This window comes from Saccopteryx leptura, chromosome 3 (genome assembly GCF_036850995.1).
Source record: "Saccopteryx leptura isolate mSacLep1 chromosome 3, mSacLep1_pri_phased_curated, whole genome shotgun sequence".
Classification (NCBI taxonomy): Eukaryota; Metazoa; Chordata; class Mammalia; order Chiroptera; family Emballonuridae; genus Saccopteryx; species Saccopteryx leptura.
The window spans coordinates 65751222-65767287 of NC_089505.1; the positions used below are offsets into that span (position 1 = coordinate 65751222).

General features: G+C 49.5%; 1 protein-coding gene across 2 annotated transcripts in view; it reads right to left on the reverse strand.

Moving 5' to 3' along the window:
- ZNF541 (zinc finger protein 541) overlaps positions 1-16066 on the reverse strand; it is a 57636-nt gene that overhangs the window by 23421 nt on the left and 18149 nt on the right. The window contains exons 3-10 of one of the 2 annotated variants that reach the window (XM_066371887.1): positions 14994-15080; positions 13540-13941; positions 9180-9423; positions 5147-7034; positions 2275-2333; positions 1833-1992; positions 1455-1622; positions 153-465 (exon numbers count right to left, since the gene is read on the reverse strand). In XM_066371887.1, the coding sequence (XP_066227984.1) occupies positions 153-465; positions 1455-1622; positions 1833-1992; positions 2275-2333; positions 5147-7034; positions 9180-9423; positions 13540-13846 (3139 nt within the window). In that variant the 5' untranslated portion in view covers positions 13847-13941; positions 14994-15080. The remainder of the gene's footprint in view (positions 1-152; positions 466-1454; positions 1623-1832; positions 1993-2274; positions 2334-5146; positions 7035-9179; positions 9424-13539; positions 13942-14993; positions 15081-16066) is intronic. The other variant, XM_066371888.1, reaches the window with a different exon arrangement.

Sequence of the window (16066 nt, forward strand, 5' to 3'; positions counted from 1 at the left end):
TGGCTGCTGATCACAGACAGGCCTGGGAAACTTACAAACAGCAATGGGCCCTATGGCCATAGGCCGGAGAGAATCTCTGGACCGAATGCTACAAGGGAGAGTGAATCAGGAGGCCCGCCCGGTGATGATGAGGGATCTCCAGCCTCACTCACCAAGCTTGGTGCTGATGAGCTTGTCGGGACTGGCCTGAACTGACATGGTACAGAGAGTGTTGAAATACAGCCCAGAGCCCTCCCGGATGGGGCTGAGCATTGGGGGCGGCGTGTAGGGAGGGCACTGAAACAATCCCTTCAGGAGGCGGTCCACCAGGAACACTGGAGACCGCAGGCAGCTAGGGTGGCATCTTCCCGGGGCTGGCTCCATGTGAGGAGGAGGGATGAACAATGCCTTGGGCTGGGGGTGCTTTTTCCGCTTCCTATTCTGGCTGCTTTCCTTGTCTCTCTCTTCCATGTCTTTCTCTTGTCCCTGGGGAAGAAGAGAGTTCAGAACCACAAGGGGTCACTTGAAGGCACCCTCCACCAGCTCAGTCTTCAAGATGACTTGAGAGCAGAAAAAGGAAACTGATCATGGAGACAGAGGGGAGTATGACATACACACGCACTGCATGTCCATGCCTGGAGCCCCCAGCAGAGGAGGCTGAGTAGGGCCACTGCTCCTGAGTGGACCCCAGAGCCTATGACTGTGATGTTTGAGGCTGGACCCTTCTCATGCATCCACATTCCAAGGCGCGGAGCCCTGATTCACAGGATTTGGGAAATGTCTGAGGTCACTTGTTAACATGATTGGCATTTAAACTGTGGGGGCCAGAGACACAGTATAAGAGTGTGATAAAATGAAAACTTGCTCCCCTCTGAATGACAACAGCTCTTGTGAGACCAACAATGAGATCCATGCTTCCTGTCTCCAAGTCCAGCTTGCGCTGTTCTGGGTAGGACCCTCTAGTGCAGGCTGAAAGGCTGACTGCCTGAACTTACCATGCTCTCTCTTACCTCCTTGCAATCTCCCCTCCTACCTGCCAGTTTTACTTTTTCTCATCCTCCAGATCTCAGCTCCAATACCTCCTCCTCCAGAAAGCCCTCCTTGACTTCCTAAGGCTAGGTCTCCAGTACCCCCTGAGGGCTCCCACAACACCCTCTGCTCCCTCCCTAGCTCCCCAACCCTGCCCATTCTGGGTCATCACTGCCTGGGGACAGGTCTGCCTACTTCATTGGTCTGGGAGCCCCCGGAGGCAGAGCAGAGGCTGTCATGTTTACCGCGGTGTCCCCAAAACTGCCAGCACAGGGCCAGGCCCAGAGGAAACTCAGTGGGCACTGAATGAATGAATGAATGAATGAACATGTGAACCAAGCTCTTCTGGAGTCAGGGATTCCTGTGGCATTTGTTTGGGCTTTTCCCACAGCTTCCCCAGCAGGCAGGGAAAGCAGCAGGAAGAAAGTGGACTGACCAGCACCCACCTTGGCCGTGCTCCCCAGGGTTCGGTGTGCTGGAGCCACAGGCACTGGCATGGGCATCTCCAAAGGGATTATGTTGTCCAAGGACTTCTTGGCTCCTGGGGGACTCTGCCCGTGCCCCTCTGGCCTCAGCACCTGTTTTGTTGGCTTGAAAAACTCTGTGTCAAACACCTGAATGCAGAGGAGAGATAGCTCTTCAGGAGAAACAGTAGGCAGGGAGGAGAGCTGCGTAACCCTGAAGTTCCAATTCCTAGTCCTTCCCCCGGCTCCCCAGAGGATGGAGAGCATCTCCATCAGGTGATAAATGACACCCAGTCATTTACTCCCCAAAGCCTGTCAGAAACCCCAAAAGCACAGAACCTACTGCCTGTGTCCCTTCACCTGCTGCTCCTGCTTCCCTGGCGGTGACGGCCACTGGTCACTGTGAAAGCACATGTGGCTGCCCAGCCCTTTCTCGGTGTAAAACATCTGGCTGCAATTCTTGCAGACATAAGTGCTCCTTGGTTCTGCCCAGTCTGCAGGGCCCCCGGTTTGCTGGTTACTGTGGGGAGACATGGCAGGAGGAAAGAATGCAAGATGGGACTCTGTCCTTCATCATTGACTCCTTTGTTTTATTCCTTTATTAAGTCTGATCCACTGACAACTCTAGATGAACCCTCAGAAATGGAGACGACACCCCATCCTTCAGGGTATAGTGCTTACCTCTTCAGCACTGATGCATCCAGGGCTCACTTCCCCAGGGCCAGCACACAGAAGCCACCACAGGACTCCTGAGGGGTTGCGCTCCCCCAGGTAGGGTGGGAGGAGGGGCTTCTGAACTTACCATCCACCTGCCATGTTCTCTTCTTTCATCAGATGGGGAAGTTGGTAGATGTTTCCATCCTGAAGATAAAAATACACCTGAACCAACATATCAGAAATGAGGTTTGCAAGAGCTAAAACTCTAAGGCTCCTAAGAGAAAACACAGGCATAATTCTTTGTGACCTTGGATAAGGCAATAGTTTCTTGGCTAACACAAAAGAAAAGACAGAACAGCCTGACCAGGTGGTGGTGCAGTGGATGGAGAATCGACCTGGGATACTGAGGACCCAGGTTCGAAACCTCAAGGTCACCAGCTTGAGTGCGGGGTCACTGAGTCACTAGCTTGAGTGTGGGATCATCGATATGATACCATGGTCGCTGGCTTGAGCAAAGGGTCACTGGCTTGGCCTGGGGCCCCCAGTCAAGGCACATATAAGAAGCAATCAACGAACAACTAAAGTGACACAATTACAAGTTGATGTTTCTCATCTCTCTCCCTTCCTCTTTCTCTTTCTCTTTCTCTCAAGGAAAAAGAACATAACAAAGTAGACTTCATCAAAACATAAAACCTCTATGCTTCAAAAAATACCATCAAGAAAGTGAAAAGAGGCCTTACTGGTGTTGGCACAGTGGATAGAGTGTTGGCCTGGGACGCTGGGGACCCAGGTTTGAAACCCAAGGTCGTGGGCTTGAGTAAGGGCTCACCAGCTTGAGCACTGGCTTGAGCATGGGATCACAGACATGACCCCATGGTTGCTGGCCCAAGCCCAAAGGTCACTGGCATGAGGCCCAAGGTCGCTGGCTTGAGCTATGGGTCACTAGCTCTGTTGAAGCCCCTAACCCCCAGTCAAGGCACATATGAGAAAACAATCAGTGAACAACTAAGGTGCCACAACTATGAGTTGATGCTTCTCATTTCTCTCCCTTCCTGCATATCCCTCTCTCTCTCTCTCTCTAAAAAAAAGGGAAAAGACAACCCATAGAATGAGAAAAAACTGTTGAAAGTCATATCTGACAAGAAATTTATATTCATAATATATAAAGAACTCTTATAATAAAAAGTCAGACTCTGCCCAGTTGGCTCAGTGGTAGAGCATCAGCCCGGCGTGTGGAAGTCCCGGGCTAGATTCCCAACCCGGGCACACAGGAGAGGCACCCATCTGCTTCTCCACCCCTCCCCCTCTCCTTTCTCTCTATCTCTCTCTTCCCTTCCTGCAGCCAAGGCTCCATTTGAGCAAAGTTGGCCTGGGCACTGAGGATGGCTCCGTGGCTTCTACCTCGGGTGCTAGAACGGCTCTGGTTGAAACATTGCAACAGCCCCAGATGGGCTGAGCATTGCCCCCTGGTGGGCATGTTGGGTGGATCCCAGTTGGGCGCATGCGGGAGTCTGTCTCTCTGCTTCCCTGCTTCTTACTTCAGAAAAATACAAAAAAAGTCAAATAACCCAATTTAGAAATGGGCAAAGTATCTCAAGCAACACCAAACCAGAAAGGATATACAAATGGCCATTAAGCAAATGAAGAGATGCTCAACATCATTACCCATCTGAGCAATGCAAATCAAACCATAATGGGAGACCACTGCACACCCACTAGGATGGTTACGATAAAAACTGGACAACAAAAAGTGTTGGAGAGGATGTGGAGAAACGGGAGCCCTCACACGCTGTGGGTGGAAGTGTAAAATGAAGCAGCTGCTTTGGAAAACAGTCCAGCAGTATCTCAAATCAATTCCATGCCTAGATCTTTCCCACGAGAAATGAAAACATATGGTTCACACAAAATCTTGTACATAAATGTTCATGGTAGCACTATTCACAATGACCAAGCAGTGTAAACAACCCAAATGGCAACTGGTGAGTGGATAAACAAAGTGTGATATATCTGTACAAAGAAGTATTATTCAGCCATAAAAATGAAGCACTGGCCTGACCTGCAGTAGTGCAGTGAATGGAGCATCAACCTGGGACATTGAGGACCCAGGTTTGAAACCTCAAGGTTGCCAGCTTGAGCATGGGATCATCTGGCTTGAGCACAGGCTCACTGGCTTGAGCATGGGATCATAGACATGATCCCATGGTTGCTGGATTGAGCCCAAAGGTTGCTGGCTTGAAGTCCAAGGTTGCTGGCTCAGGTGAAGCACCTCCCCCACCCCACTGGTCAAAGCACATATGAGAAAGCAATCAATGAACAACTAAAGTGACACAACTACAAGTTGACGCTTCTCATCTCTCTCCCTTCCTGTCTGTCTCTGTCTCTCTCTAGTAAAAAAAAAAAAAGCACAAAAAGCACTGGCACATTCTACAACAGGGGTTCCCAAACTATAGCCCGTGGGCCACATGTGGCCCCCTGAGGCCATTTATCCGGCCCCCGCCGCACTTCTGGAAGGGGCACCTCTTTCATTGGTGGTCAGTGAGAGGAGCATAGTTCCCATTGAAATACTGGTCAGTTTGTTGATTTAAATTTACTTGTTCTTTATTTTAAATATTGTATTTATTTCAGTTTTGTCTTTTTACTTTAAAATAAGATATGTGCAGTGTGCATAGGGATTTTTTCAGTTTTTTTTTATAGTCCGGCCCTCCAACGGTCTGAGGCACAGTGAACTGGCCCCCTGTGAAAAAAGTTTGGGGACCCCTGTTCTACAACATGGATGACCTTTGAAAACATTACACTGAGTGAAAGAAGCCAGTCACAAAAGCCACGTAATGTATAATTCCAATGATATGAATTGTCCAGAACAAGCAAATCCAGAGACAGCAGGTAGATTCATGGTTGCCAAGGGCTAGGGGGAATGGAGAGATTGGGGGTGACAACTAAGAGTGTGGGGTTCCTTTGGAGGGTGAAAATGTGGTGATGGATGCACAACCCTGTGATTACACTAAAACCACCAGTACCTGGATTCTGTTGAATATTGTCAGCTTGGACTTCGAGTCTCTGGGGGCGTCTGCCAGAGGCCCAGCAGATGAGAAGGAGGCCATGGCCACCTGGCTGGGAGAGGCCGTACAACACATGTCCATTTTCACCTTCTCTTTCCGGAAGCCTGAGAAGCGCTGGGCCCTGGGGTTGCTGGAGAAGAGCCTGTAGCTTCCGCCCCGTGGGCAGGCAGAGCCCTTTTCTCCTTTTGTGACTCCTGCTGCCCTGCCATTCTCACCCTGGGCCTGCTTCCTGGGGACCTGTGGGTCGTCCCCACCTGACTGGGTCTGCTGAGGGCCACCAGGGGAGAAGATGTCCCCCAGATCCAAAGTCCCTTTTGCAGATCTCAACTTCTTGGCCAGAGAGATGTCTGGATTCCCAGGAGGGTCCAGAGATAATGCTGTGAGGGATGGTGGAGCGGTGGCCGCTTTTGGTCCTCCCTTCAAGTCCCGTCTAGTGCTGCCAGGAGAGGTTGCCCTGGGGAACGCAGGTGTGATTTTCCTCCTGTGGGCTGGGGATCCCCCTGGCTCCAGGTGCCCCGGGTCAGCATGGGGAGAGTCAACACTGGGTGCCAGCGGCAGGAGCTGCTTTGGCCACGGATCTGACTTCGGGGCAGCCTGCTTGCCCTCAGGCGTGGGGAGCTGGGAGGATGCAGGGGCCACCTGGGCATGAGAGAAGATCCTCTGGGACTTGGTGATCATCTGGAACACCTGCGTCTGCTCGGGGCTCACCAGGGACTCCTGCGACTTCAGGAATAGCTGCCGGAGGAGTGGGCTGGCGTCAGACGGGAGCCCACCTGGCGTCTGCACATCCTGCAGGCCAGGCTCCCTGGGGTGCTGCCATGGGAAAGTGTCACAGTCAAACTTGCTCTTTTTGGAAGCCCAGGAGTCATCTTCTGCACTGGCATGTTTGGGGTCACCTGAGGCTTCCCCGGGCACCTTCAGGAGTGACAGAGGGAAGGGCATGACGTCTTCCAGACCATGACCCAAGCTGGGTGAGGGATCCCTGGTGGGGGAGGTGCTGCTGGGCCCAGGGTCAGACTCAGGGCCCTCTGGGGACTGCATCGCAGGGGTCTTGTGGACCACAAACACACTGCTCCCTTTGTTCTTGGGGCAGCCTGGCAGATTCCGGTTCCGGAGCCACTGGAAGTTGTGGCTGGATGGTTGGGAGCTGGAGGGGACGATCTGTCTTGGCTGGGAGCTGGAGGGGACTGTCTGTCCTCGGAAAGTTGGCAGGCAGGCTGGCAGGGGGCCGCTCTCAGGCCAGCCCTCCAGGGTGGGTGAGAGCTGGAGCAGCCATGGCTCTGACTCAGATGGGTCGGGGCCTCCACTTTCTGTTGCCATTGAATGAATGGCTGAGAACATGTCAATGACAGGCTCCTTCAGTGGAGGATGCGGCTCCTCAGGAACCTCAGGAACCTCAATGCCCACGGTTCCTGGGGTTGTTGGGGTGCTCACTGGGGTGCAGGAGGAGGACCCTGAAGGCAGACAGGGACCCGCTGTGTTCCTCCCTTCACTGCCATCTGAAGGCCCTGCTGGGGCCGGGCAGGGAGGAGGGATCTTCTGGTGGACAATGCTGCTCACGATGCAACGTAGAAGGTCTCGGTTGGGCAAGAGGGAGCCAGGAGACCGGGCTTCTGGGGGCATCAGGGATCGCAGGCTACTGGGTGCTGGCGGGCCAGCCACCTCATGGGGTTGGGGGGAGTCCCCGCAGGCTTCTTCCTCCGCCGGGGCTTCCTTCAGGATGCACAGGCCGTGCTGGACCTCGTAGTGCCGGCGCAGGGAGCGGTAGTCACAGTAGCTCTTGCTGCAGCCCTGCTCGATGCACACGAATGGTTTGGTCTTCTGGTGGGTGAGCATGTGCCCAGTCCTGCAATCATGTGTGAGAAGGAAGTCAAGGGCGCTCCGCTCGGGCCCTCCACTGAAGGGACCTGGACGCTGCCTCACAAATCAGAAATAGCCCTCAATCAAAGCAATTGGGAAGGGGTGCTCCTCTCCCTCACCTTTAAGTAAACCACTCATTTGAGGAAAAAAAATCAGTAGAAGCCTGGCCAGAGTTCCCCAAAGTGGGTTCCCAAAGAACAGCAGTCCTCCAGAATTGCTCCCAAGAACTTAGGCTCAGCTGGCAAGTAAATTTTGAAAAAATAATTATGTGCTCCTGGGAGGTTCACAGCACAGAGGAGCAAATTTAAAAATCCACATAGAAAATAGATAAAGAGGCATCTGTTTAACTTTCAGTGTGTCTCAAACTTATTTGCCCGCAGAACTGTTTTCTCAAATAGCCTCTTTTAGTGTTCCTGAGAACCAGGGTGCTGCAGACACGCTGGGGAGACGCTACCTGCGAGGCCCCTTCCTGTAACAAAGGAATGAGGCCTTCCCTTGAATTCCTCTGAGGAGACAGCTACCTAGCACCCCCACAGCAAAAAGGAAAAATTTACAGATGCCCAATCAGAAAAATTTACTAGAAAACAGCCAAATGTGCCCATAATTTCTGCATATATAAATGAATACAAATGTGTACGATATTTATGTATTTATATCTACATTAATATGTTATAAATATCAACAAATGAGTACCCTCTGGGTTCCCAACAGCCCTACTCTGGACTGTTGTACGTGTGGCACATGAGTATATCCCATAAATAACAAAATCCTTCACAAGGTCGACCCTTGGCTTCCACCGGGGAGAAGCAGCAGAGAAGGAATCAGGAGACTTCATTTCTAGCCCCAGATGTTACCAAGTTGTGACATGAGCAAATTACTTCCCTTCCTTTGGGTCTGGGTGGGCAAAACAATAAATTAAAAGATAATTAATCAAAGCCTTCTGTAAAGATCAGGAGCACTATAAAAATGCAAGGGATTGTACCTCTAACTTGCAAGTCTCTTGGTTTAAAAATAGTCTGTCTTGCCTGACCAGGCAGTGGTACAGTAGATAGAGCACTGGACTGGGACGCAGAGGACCCAGGTTCAAAACCCCCAGGTTGCCAGCTTGAGCGCGGGCTCTCTAGCTTGAGCGTGGGGTCACTGGCTTGAGCATGGGATCACAGACATGACGTGATGGTCGCTGGCTTGAGCCCAAGGTCACTGACTTGAGCAAGGGGTCACTCACTGGCTCTGTTGTGGCCCCCTGGTCAAGGCACCAGGTTTGAAACCCTGAGAAAGCAATCAATTAACAACTAAGGAGCCTCAATGAAGAACTGATGCTTCTCATCTCTCTCCCTTCCTGTCTGACTGTCCCTCTCTGTCTCTCTCTGTCTCTGTCACAAAAAGAAAAAAAAAAAGATCTGTCTTTCCTTCATCACTAGCAAGAAAAACTTATTTCCAAGACATCAAGAACAAAGGGAATTCTGCTCTTAACTCTTATAATGGGCTTTCTTTGTAAAATCAAGAGTTAAAAAAAAAAAAATCAGACACTTGAAACCATGTCAACACACTAAATTTTTAAAAAATATTAAATTTTAATAAAAATAAAGAGTTAATAAAAAAGGAGTTAAAAGAGAAAAACAAGAGTTAATGCTCCATTGCTGTGTTCTAGAAACCGGCATTTCAGAAACTCTCATGCCCTGGGTCATCCCAGTACACATCCCTCATGGAATGCAGTTCCGTCTCCTTCACCAGGGACTCCAGATGTTTCTCTACCATCAGCCCCATTCCCTCCGTGTAGGAACTGCCTCAGGAGCGACCCATGGTGTCTTTAACCCTCAAGGGTACTGGCTGCAAACTGCAGCAGCGATTTCCTCACTGGTGTCAATTTGGGGGCTCGGAGGAGTGACCCGTCCAGGGCAGTGCCAGCCTGGCCCCAGAACACTGGAAGTGTGAGGAGAACACTGGAAGTGTGAGGAGAACAGGGTCTGTGGTTAAGCACAGGTGACATTCACCTGGGGACCACGGAGGTGGGACAACCCAATGGCAGGTGGGACAAGTTGACCTGGGAGGGGACAGAAGAAACACAGGAATGCCCCGTGCCCTCCCCCAGCCCCAGGAAGAGCCATTCCAGGACCAGACTCCTACATACAGGTGGTCCTGCCGCTTAAAGGCCTTGCTGCAGATTTTGCACACATGTTTCCGCTCCTGGCTGTGCGTCAGGTAGTGCTTGCTGAGAGAACTGGCGCTGCTGAACACCTTTCCGCAGAGGCTGCAGTCCAGGAGCGGGTTCTGAGGGGAGCTGTGCGACCGCTTGCCTTTCCTCGCGCTCCCACAGGCGGCCCTGCCTCCCTCCTCAGTCTCTTTAGGCGCCTTGAGCACGCCCAGCCCCAGGTCTGAACAGAGGAGAAAGCACAGGTTACTGACATCTGGGGAAATCAGGGAGCATGGCTAAAGCATGCTACAACTTAGAGCCACAGCAGACATGAAGGGTGGGCCTAGTCTGCCCCCGTACCTTCAGCAGTTTCCCTTGCAGAGAAAACAGGGTTTAGGACTATGCAAGGGAGAGAGGGCATCCAGTCTTGGTGCCATACTCAAAGGAGATAGCAGCCATCTGACGCTGTCCTAATACACGGTGACCAAGACAGGCAGGGCTTGACAACTGTACCATCAATGGTACCCTCGGAAAAGCAACCCAGGAATATACTGAATAATCGAAAACCTTAGAAAAAGTCTAAGTCCTTTCTTCCAGTCCGTTATACTTTTTGGTTTTTAATTAAGGAAATAAACGTAGATTCGTACAAAGAGCTGCGAGAGACTTGACAGCAGCACTGTTTTTCCTGGTGAAATGTAAGAAACAACCCAATATCTGACAAGAGAGCATGCAGGCCACTGTATTGTGGTTTCAGTGGTGTGACATAGGCATTTATGATAAACTGTAGAAACACACCTGATGACATGAAAGGGTGTCCATGCCATGCTAAGTCAGAGAACAGCAGCTTACTGCAAAACAGCACTGTCCTCATCTTAGAAAAAAGAAGTGTATCCAGAAATCAGACTGGACTGACTGTTAGGATTATGGGACATTTCTACCTTCCTCTTTCTGAGTATCTGAATTTTCCATGTTTACTGTATCCCTTGGGTAAAATGATAAAAGCTATTTTTATGAATTATGTCAACAGAGGTACGGGTGAAGGGGCTGGGAATGTTCAGGGGAGATACCTTCCACTATCCAAAGGGCCAGCAGGTAGGGGAGAGAGTGGACTGCTTCTGTCTCACTGCAAGGGGCAGAGCTGGGTTTTGTGACTAGCGTAAAAGGAAGCTAAAACTAAGCAAACAAACAAAGAATAAAAGAAAGCTAATTTCAAATCACCAGAACTGTAAGGGTCATAGACACAGGGACTCTGCAGGCTCACTGCCATGTCCCAGTGCCTGGACGTCCCGTCCGGGCCCTTGCCGGCACTCAGTAACCACTGGGTGGATGAGTCATGGGAGAGTTTTCACCACTCAGACTGGTCTTCAGAATGGGCTGGGCACCTCATGAGATGGCAAACTAAGAAATCCCCACTGAGCTAGGACGCTGCAGAGGCAGGATCCATGAATCCAATAGGCCAGGGATGGGAGAGAGGGGGGTACAGCGCTCAAGGACCCTAAAAGGCAAGTCTCTGTGGCTGAGATGTAGCATGAGAGACACAGAAGAAAGGAGCCAGACTTTTGTCCCAACTCTGCCTCTGGTTATAAGCCATCTGTCACTTAACTTGCCTGGTCTACACCTTCTTCATATGAGAATCACTGTGATGGTCAAATGGTTTCAAGTTTAAATGAGGAAAAACAGATCTCTCTCAGGGGAAAGTCTTGGCCTTGCTAAGTTACTTTAAAAATGCTCATTAGGGCCCTGGCCGGTTGGCTCAATGGTAGAGCATAAGCCTGGCGTGCAGGAGTCCCAGGTTCGATTCCCGGCCAGGGCACATAGGAGAAGTGCCCATCTGCTTCTTCACCCCTCCCCCTCTCCTTCCTCTCTGTCTCTCTCTTCCCCTCCCATAGCCGAGGCTCCATTGGAGCAAAGTTGGCCCGGGCGCAGAGGATGGCTCCATGGCCTCTGCCTCAGCCGCTAGAATGGCTCTGGTCGCAACAGAGCAATGCCCCAGATGGGCAGAGCATCGCCCCCTGGTGGGCATGCCGGGTGGATCCCAGTCAGGTGCATGCGGGTGTCTGTCTGACTGCCTCCCCATTTCCAACTTCAGAAAAATACAAAAAAAAAGAAAAAAGAAAAAAAAATGCTCATTAGCCTGGCCCTGGCCGGCTGGCTCAGTGGTAGAGTGTCGGCCCGGTGTGTGGAAGTCTCAGGTTTGATTCCTGGCCAGGACACACAGGAGAAGTGCCCATCTGCTTTTCCCCCCTTACCCCCTCTCCTTTCTTTCTATCTCTCTTCCCCTCTTGCAGCCAAGGCTCCACTGGAGCAAAGTTGGCCAGGCTTTAAGGACAGTTCCACGGCCTCCACTTCAGGCACTAGAATGGCTCCGGTTGCAATGGAGCAACACCCCAGATGGGCAGAGCATTGCCTCCTAGTGGGCATGCTAGATGTATCCCAGTCGGGTGCATGTGGGAGTCTGTCTGTCTGCCTTCCCGCTTCTCACTTCGAAAAAATACAAAAAAGAAAAAAGAAAAAAAAATGCTCATTAGCCTGACCAGGTGGTGGTGCAGTGGATAGAGCATCAAACTGGGACGCAGAGGACCCAGGTTTGAAACCCTGAGGTCGCCAGCTTGAGCACGGGCTCATTTGGTTTGAGCAAGGCTCACCAGCTTGGGCCCAAGATTGCTGGCTTGAGCAAGGGGTCACTCACTCAGCTGTAGCCCCCTGGTCAAAGCACATATGAGAAAGCAATCAATGAACAACTAAGGTGCCGCCACGAAGAATTGATGCTTCTCATCTTTCTCCCTTCCTGTCTGTCTGTCCCTGTCTGTTCCTATCAGTCCCTTTCTCTGTCTCTGTCATACACACAAAAAAGATTAAAGATTCAAGTTTAAAACACATTAGGCTCTGGCTAGGTGGCTCAGTGGATCAAGCATCATCCCAGTGTGCTAAGGTCAAGGATTCAATCCCCAGTCAGGGCACATACAAGAGGCAATCAATGAGTGTACAACTAAATGGAGTGACTAAGTAGAACAAGTTGATGTTTCTCTCTCTCTCTCTCTCTCTCTCTCTCTCTCTCAAATCAATGGAAAAATAAATTAGGAAAAGCTGGATTAGACTAATGATTTGTAACACTGGGGGAAGGGTGCACAGACCCCTATGAAAATCTGGTGAAAGCTACAGGTTTTCTGCCAAGCAAAATGTACTAACCAGCATTTTCCAGGTAATTCCTGCAGCCCAGGTTGAAAAGCCTCATTACTATTTCCGAAGGTCTGGCCTGGTGCTCACAACACTGCGGATGTCCCAGGAATCTACGATTTCATGGTTAGCCATTGTTCTTACATGGTGACAAGACTAACACCCTGGCTCTTACATCTTGCGTGGAATAAGGGCCTCAGAAGGTTTTCATTTTAGCAAGCTTTCAGGACACGTTTTGAGCTGCTTATTTCAATTAATGTTAATACCTGTTTGCAGGGCTGCTGTTTCAGATGCAGCCTTCCCCGTGCCCAGCAGGACCACAAATATCCAAGAGTTCTCAGTCAGCCCATCTAAGCAACTTACCCAAGAACCCATGAAGACAACTGAAAACAAAAACTGAATTTATCTGGTAGGGGAAGTCTGAAGGCAAACTGAAAAAAGATTTGAACGGATCCCTTTGTTCCGCCACTGCTGAGGAGAAAGACTTAGAAACGAATCAATGCACTTTCTGAAGTTAATTCTAACAATATGGGTAAAAGCAACGATTATCTGTCTAGAGCTTTCCAAAGTGCTTTTATGTCCATTTCTTCTTTTGTTTCTTCCTACTGTTACTCTGGGGGGGGGGGGGGAGAAGAGTGGGTGTTATTCAGAGGTTGCCAGTTTGATCCCTGGTCAGGGCTCACATAAGAACAGATTGATGCTCCTCTCTCTCTCTCTTCCTCTTTCACTAAAATCAATAAATAAACATTTTTAAAAATTATTTTAAAAATAAAAAAGAGTGGGTGTTACTGTCTGCCCCCCCTCTAATGAGGACACTGAGGCTTGGGACGTTTAGAAGAAGCAGAGGGACAGGATCCCAGCACATCCTGGAATGTGAAAGGAGTCCCTGAGATGTGGTAACAGACAGGGAAGTGTCCCGTAAACTCAAAGGTCTGCCCACGCCACTCACAAGATTAGAATATTCCCTAACATCCACATTTCTCAACATTATTCCCTAACAGTGTTCAGTTTTCTTGACTAGGAAGTTGGGAACAATTCCCAAGTGGAAGAAAAGTGACAGCTCCCTACCCCTCTGTGTAAGAGAGAAATTTGCATAACCAACCTGTGCAGAACCAAGCCCTGGCTGCAGCAAAAACCATCAAACAGCCTCCAGGCCCTCAGACCTGGTGAACAGCTTTACCTTGTAAGGAAGCCTGAGATTCCGGATCTGCGTATTCCTCCAGCAGCTTCATGGAGTCACTGTCCCTACCCGAGTACAGGGACACTGCATCTAAGCTGTCCTCCAAGACCTCGCTAGGCACGTTGGGCTTTGGCAGGCTGGGATCCAGGTCCAAACCACTCAGGCCAGCATTGAGCAGGTCTCGTGTGCTGGGACCCAGGTCCTGGTTGAGGGTGTCACTGCAGTTGAGTCCTTGGTTCTCAGAAAATGAAGGAAGGTGCATCTTTGATGGAATGGCACCCTCATCCCCAAGGCTGTACTGGTCCATGGTAATCTCCTCCAGGTTTTGGCCAACAGCTACTCTCCAGACGAGCAAAGCCGTGTAAGGATTCAGGGAAGAAAGAGCCCTTGGTGGTCTAATTCCTGAAAACGAATGAGGGAAATCAAAACTATAGGATGGTAACACAGCATGGTGAATAGGATATGGACTTGGGATTCAAACAGACCTGTGTTCAGGTCTGTTCTTTGACACTTAATAGCCATGTGTGACCCTAGGAAAGTCAGCTAAGCTCCATGAGACCCAGTTTCTTCATCTGTAAATTGGGCATAGAGTACTTTCATCAAAAGTGGTTGTAAGGAGCCTGACCAGGCAGTGGCGCAGTGGATAGAGCGTCAGACTGGGATGCAGAGGACCCAGGTTCGAGACACCGAGGTCGCCAGCTTGAGCGCAGGCTCATCTGGTTTGAGCAAAGCTCACTAGCTTGGACCCAAGGTCGCTGGCTGAGCAAGGGGTCACTTGGTCTGCTAAAGGCCCGCAGTCAAGGCACATATGAGATAGCAATCAATGAACAACTAAGGTGTCGCAACGAAAAACTGATGATTGATGCTTCTCATCTCTCTCTGTTCCTGTCTGTCTGTCCCTCTCTCTGACTCTCTCTCTGTCTCTGTAAAAAAAAAAAGTGGTTGTAAAGAATAAATGAAAGGATTTATGGCAACATGGTGGACTTAAATGCCCTCCTTTCCAGCTATAAATGCAGAGAAATATGAGAAAAGGCAATTCTTAATACATAGCCAAGCTCAAGAAACAGGTAAAACCCCAAGTGCCAGCAGCAGTGAGAAAACTCAAAGCCAGAGGTATAAGTGAAGTCAGCCTCAGGGGGAAATGAGACTGAGACAGGGCCTGGAGCTGTTGACCTATGTGGCAGCCACCTGTAACATGTGGCTATGAAACACTCAAAATGTGACTAGCCCCAAACTGAGACATGCTGTGAGTATAAAATACACATTGGATTTGGAAGGCTTAGTACAAAAAAATAAGTTTTGATACTGATTATATGTTACAATGATACTACTTTAATGGGTTAAATATAGTGTGTTATTTAAATTCATTTCATTTACCTTTTTTTTAATGTGGCTATTAAAAAATTTTAAATTATATATATGACTCACAGTATACTTCTGTTAAAGAGCATTACCTTGGAGGCTGAGACCCGGGGGTTATAATAGACGCACAGGAAAAGGAAACAGCACCTTGAGGTGACAGGAAATGTAGACCAGGGCCCCTGGAAGAGCAATGCCATCCACAGGAAAACTAAATAAAATCTCTGCACACAAACCTAGAGAAACATCTCAAGAACTAGAAAAAAAATAAAAAGGACAATCAGAGACAACAAAACCTAGCATAAGAAAAGAAGTTGGCCCTGGCCAGTTGGTTCAGTAGTAGAGCGTTGGCCCAGCCTGTGGACGTCCCAGGTTTGATTCCCAGTCAGGGCACACAGAAGCGACCATCTGCTTCTCAACCTCTCCCCCTCCTTTTCTCTCTCTCTCTTCCCCTCCTGCAGCGATGCCTCGATTGGTTCAAGTGCATGAGCCCTGGGCACTGAGGATGGCTCTGTGGAGCCTCCACCTCAGATGCTAAACACAGTTTGGTTGTAAGTACCGCCCTAGATGGGCAAAGCATCCATCCGCCCCAGACAGGGATTGCTGGGTGGATCCTGGCCGGGGTGCATGTGGGAGTCTGTCTATTTTCCCTCTTCTCACTTGGAAAAAGAAGAAGAAACAAAAGAAGTCAGTATGTGACAAGAACAGAAATTCCTAAAAATAAACAAATGGAACTTCTAGAACTGAAAGACATTCAAATTAAAAACTCACTGGAAGGTTAAACAGCAGATTAAACAAGAGCTGGCAGGGCAGTCTGAGGGATTCACCCCTCCCTTGAATTCAGCGCAGAGATGAAGAAATAGAAAATATAAATGAGAAGTTGAGAAGCTGCCTAATAGGTGTCCCAAAAGGAAAGAAGAGAGAATGAAGGAGGGACAGTATCATAAAGAGATAATGGCCCTGGCTAGGCAGCTCAGCTAGTTAGAGCATTGTTCCAATACGCCAAGGTTGTGGGTTCAATCCCTGGTGAGGCACATACAAGAATCAACTAATGAAGCATAAATAAGTGGAACAAATCAATGTTTCTCTCTCACACACTCACTTTCTCTCTCTAAAATCAGTAATTAAAAAAATTTTTAAAAAGAGATAATGGTCTCCAGAACAGCAG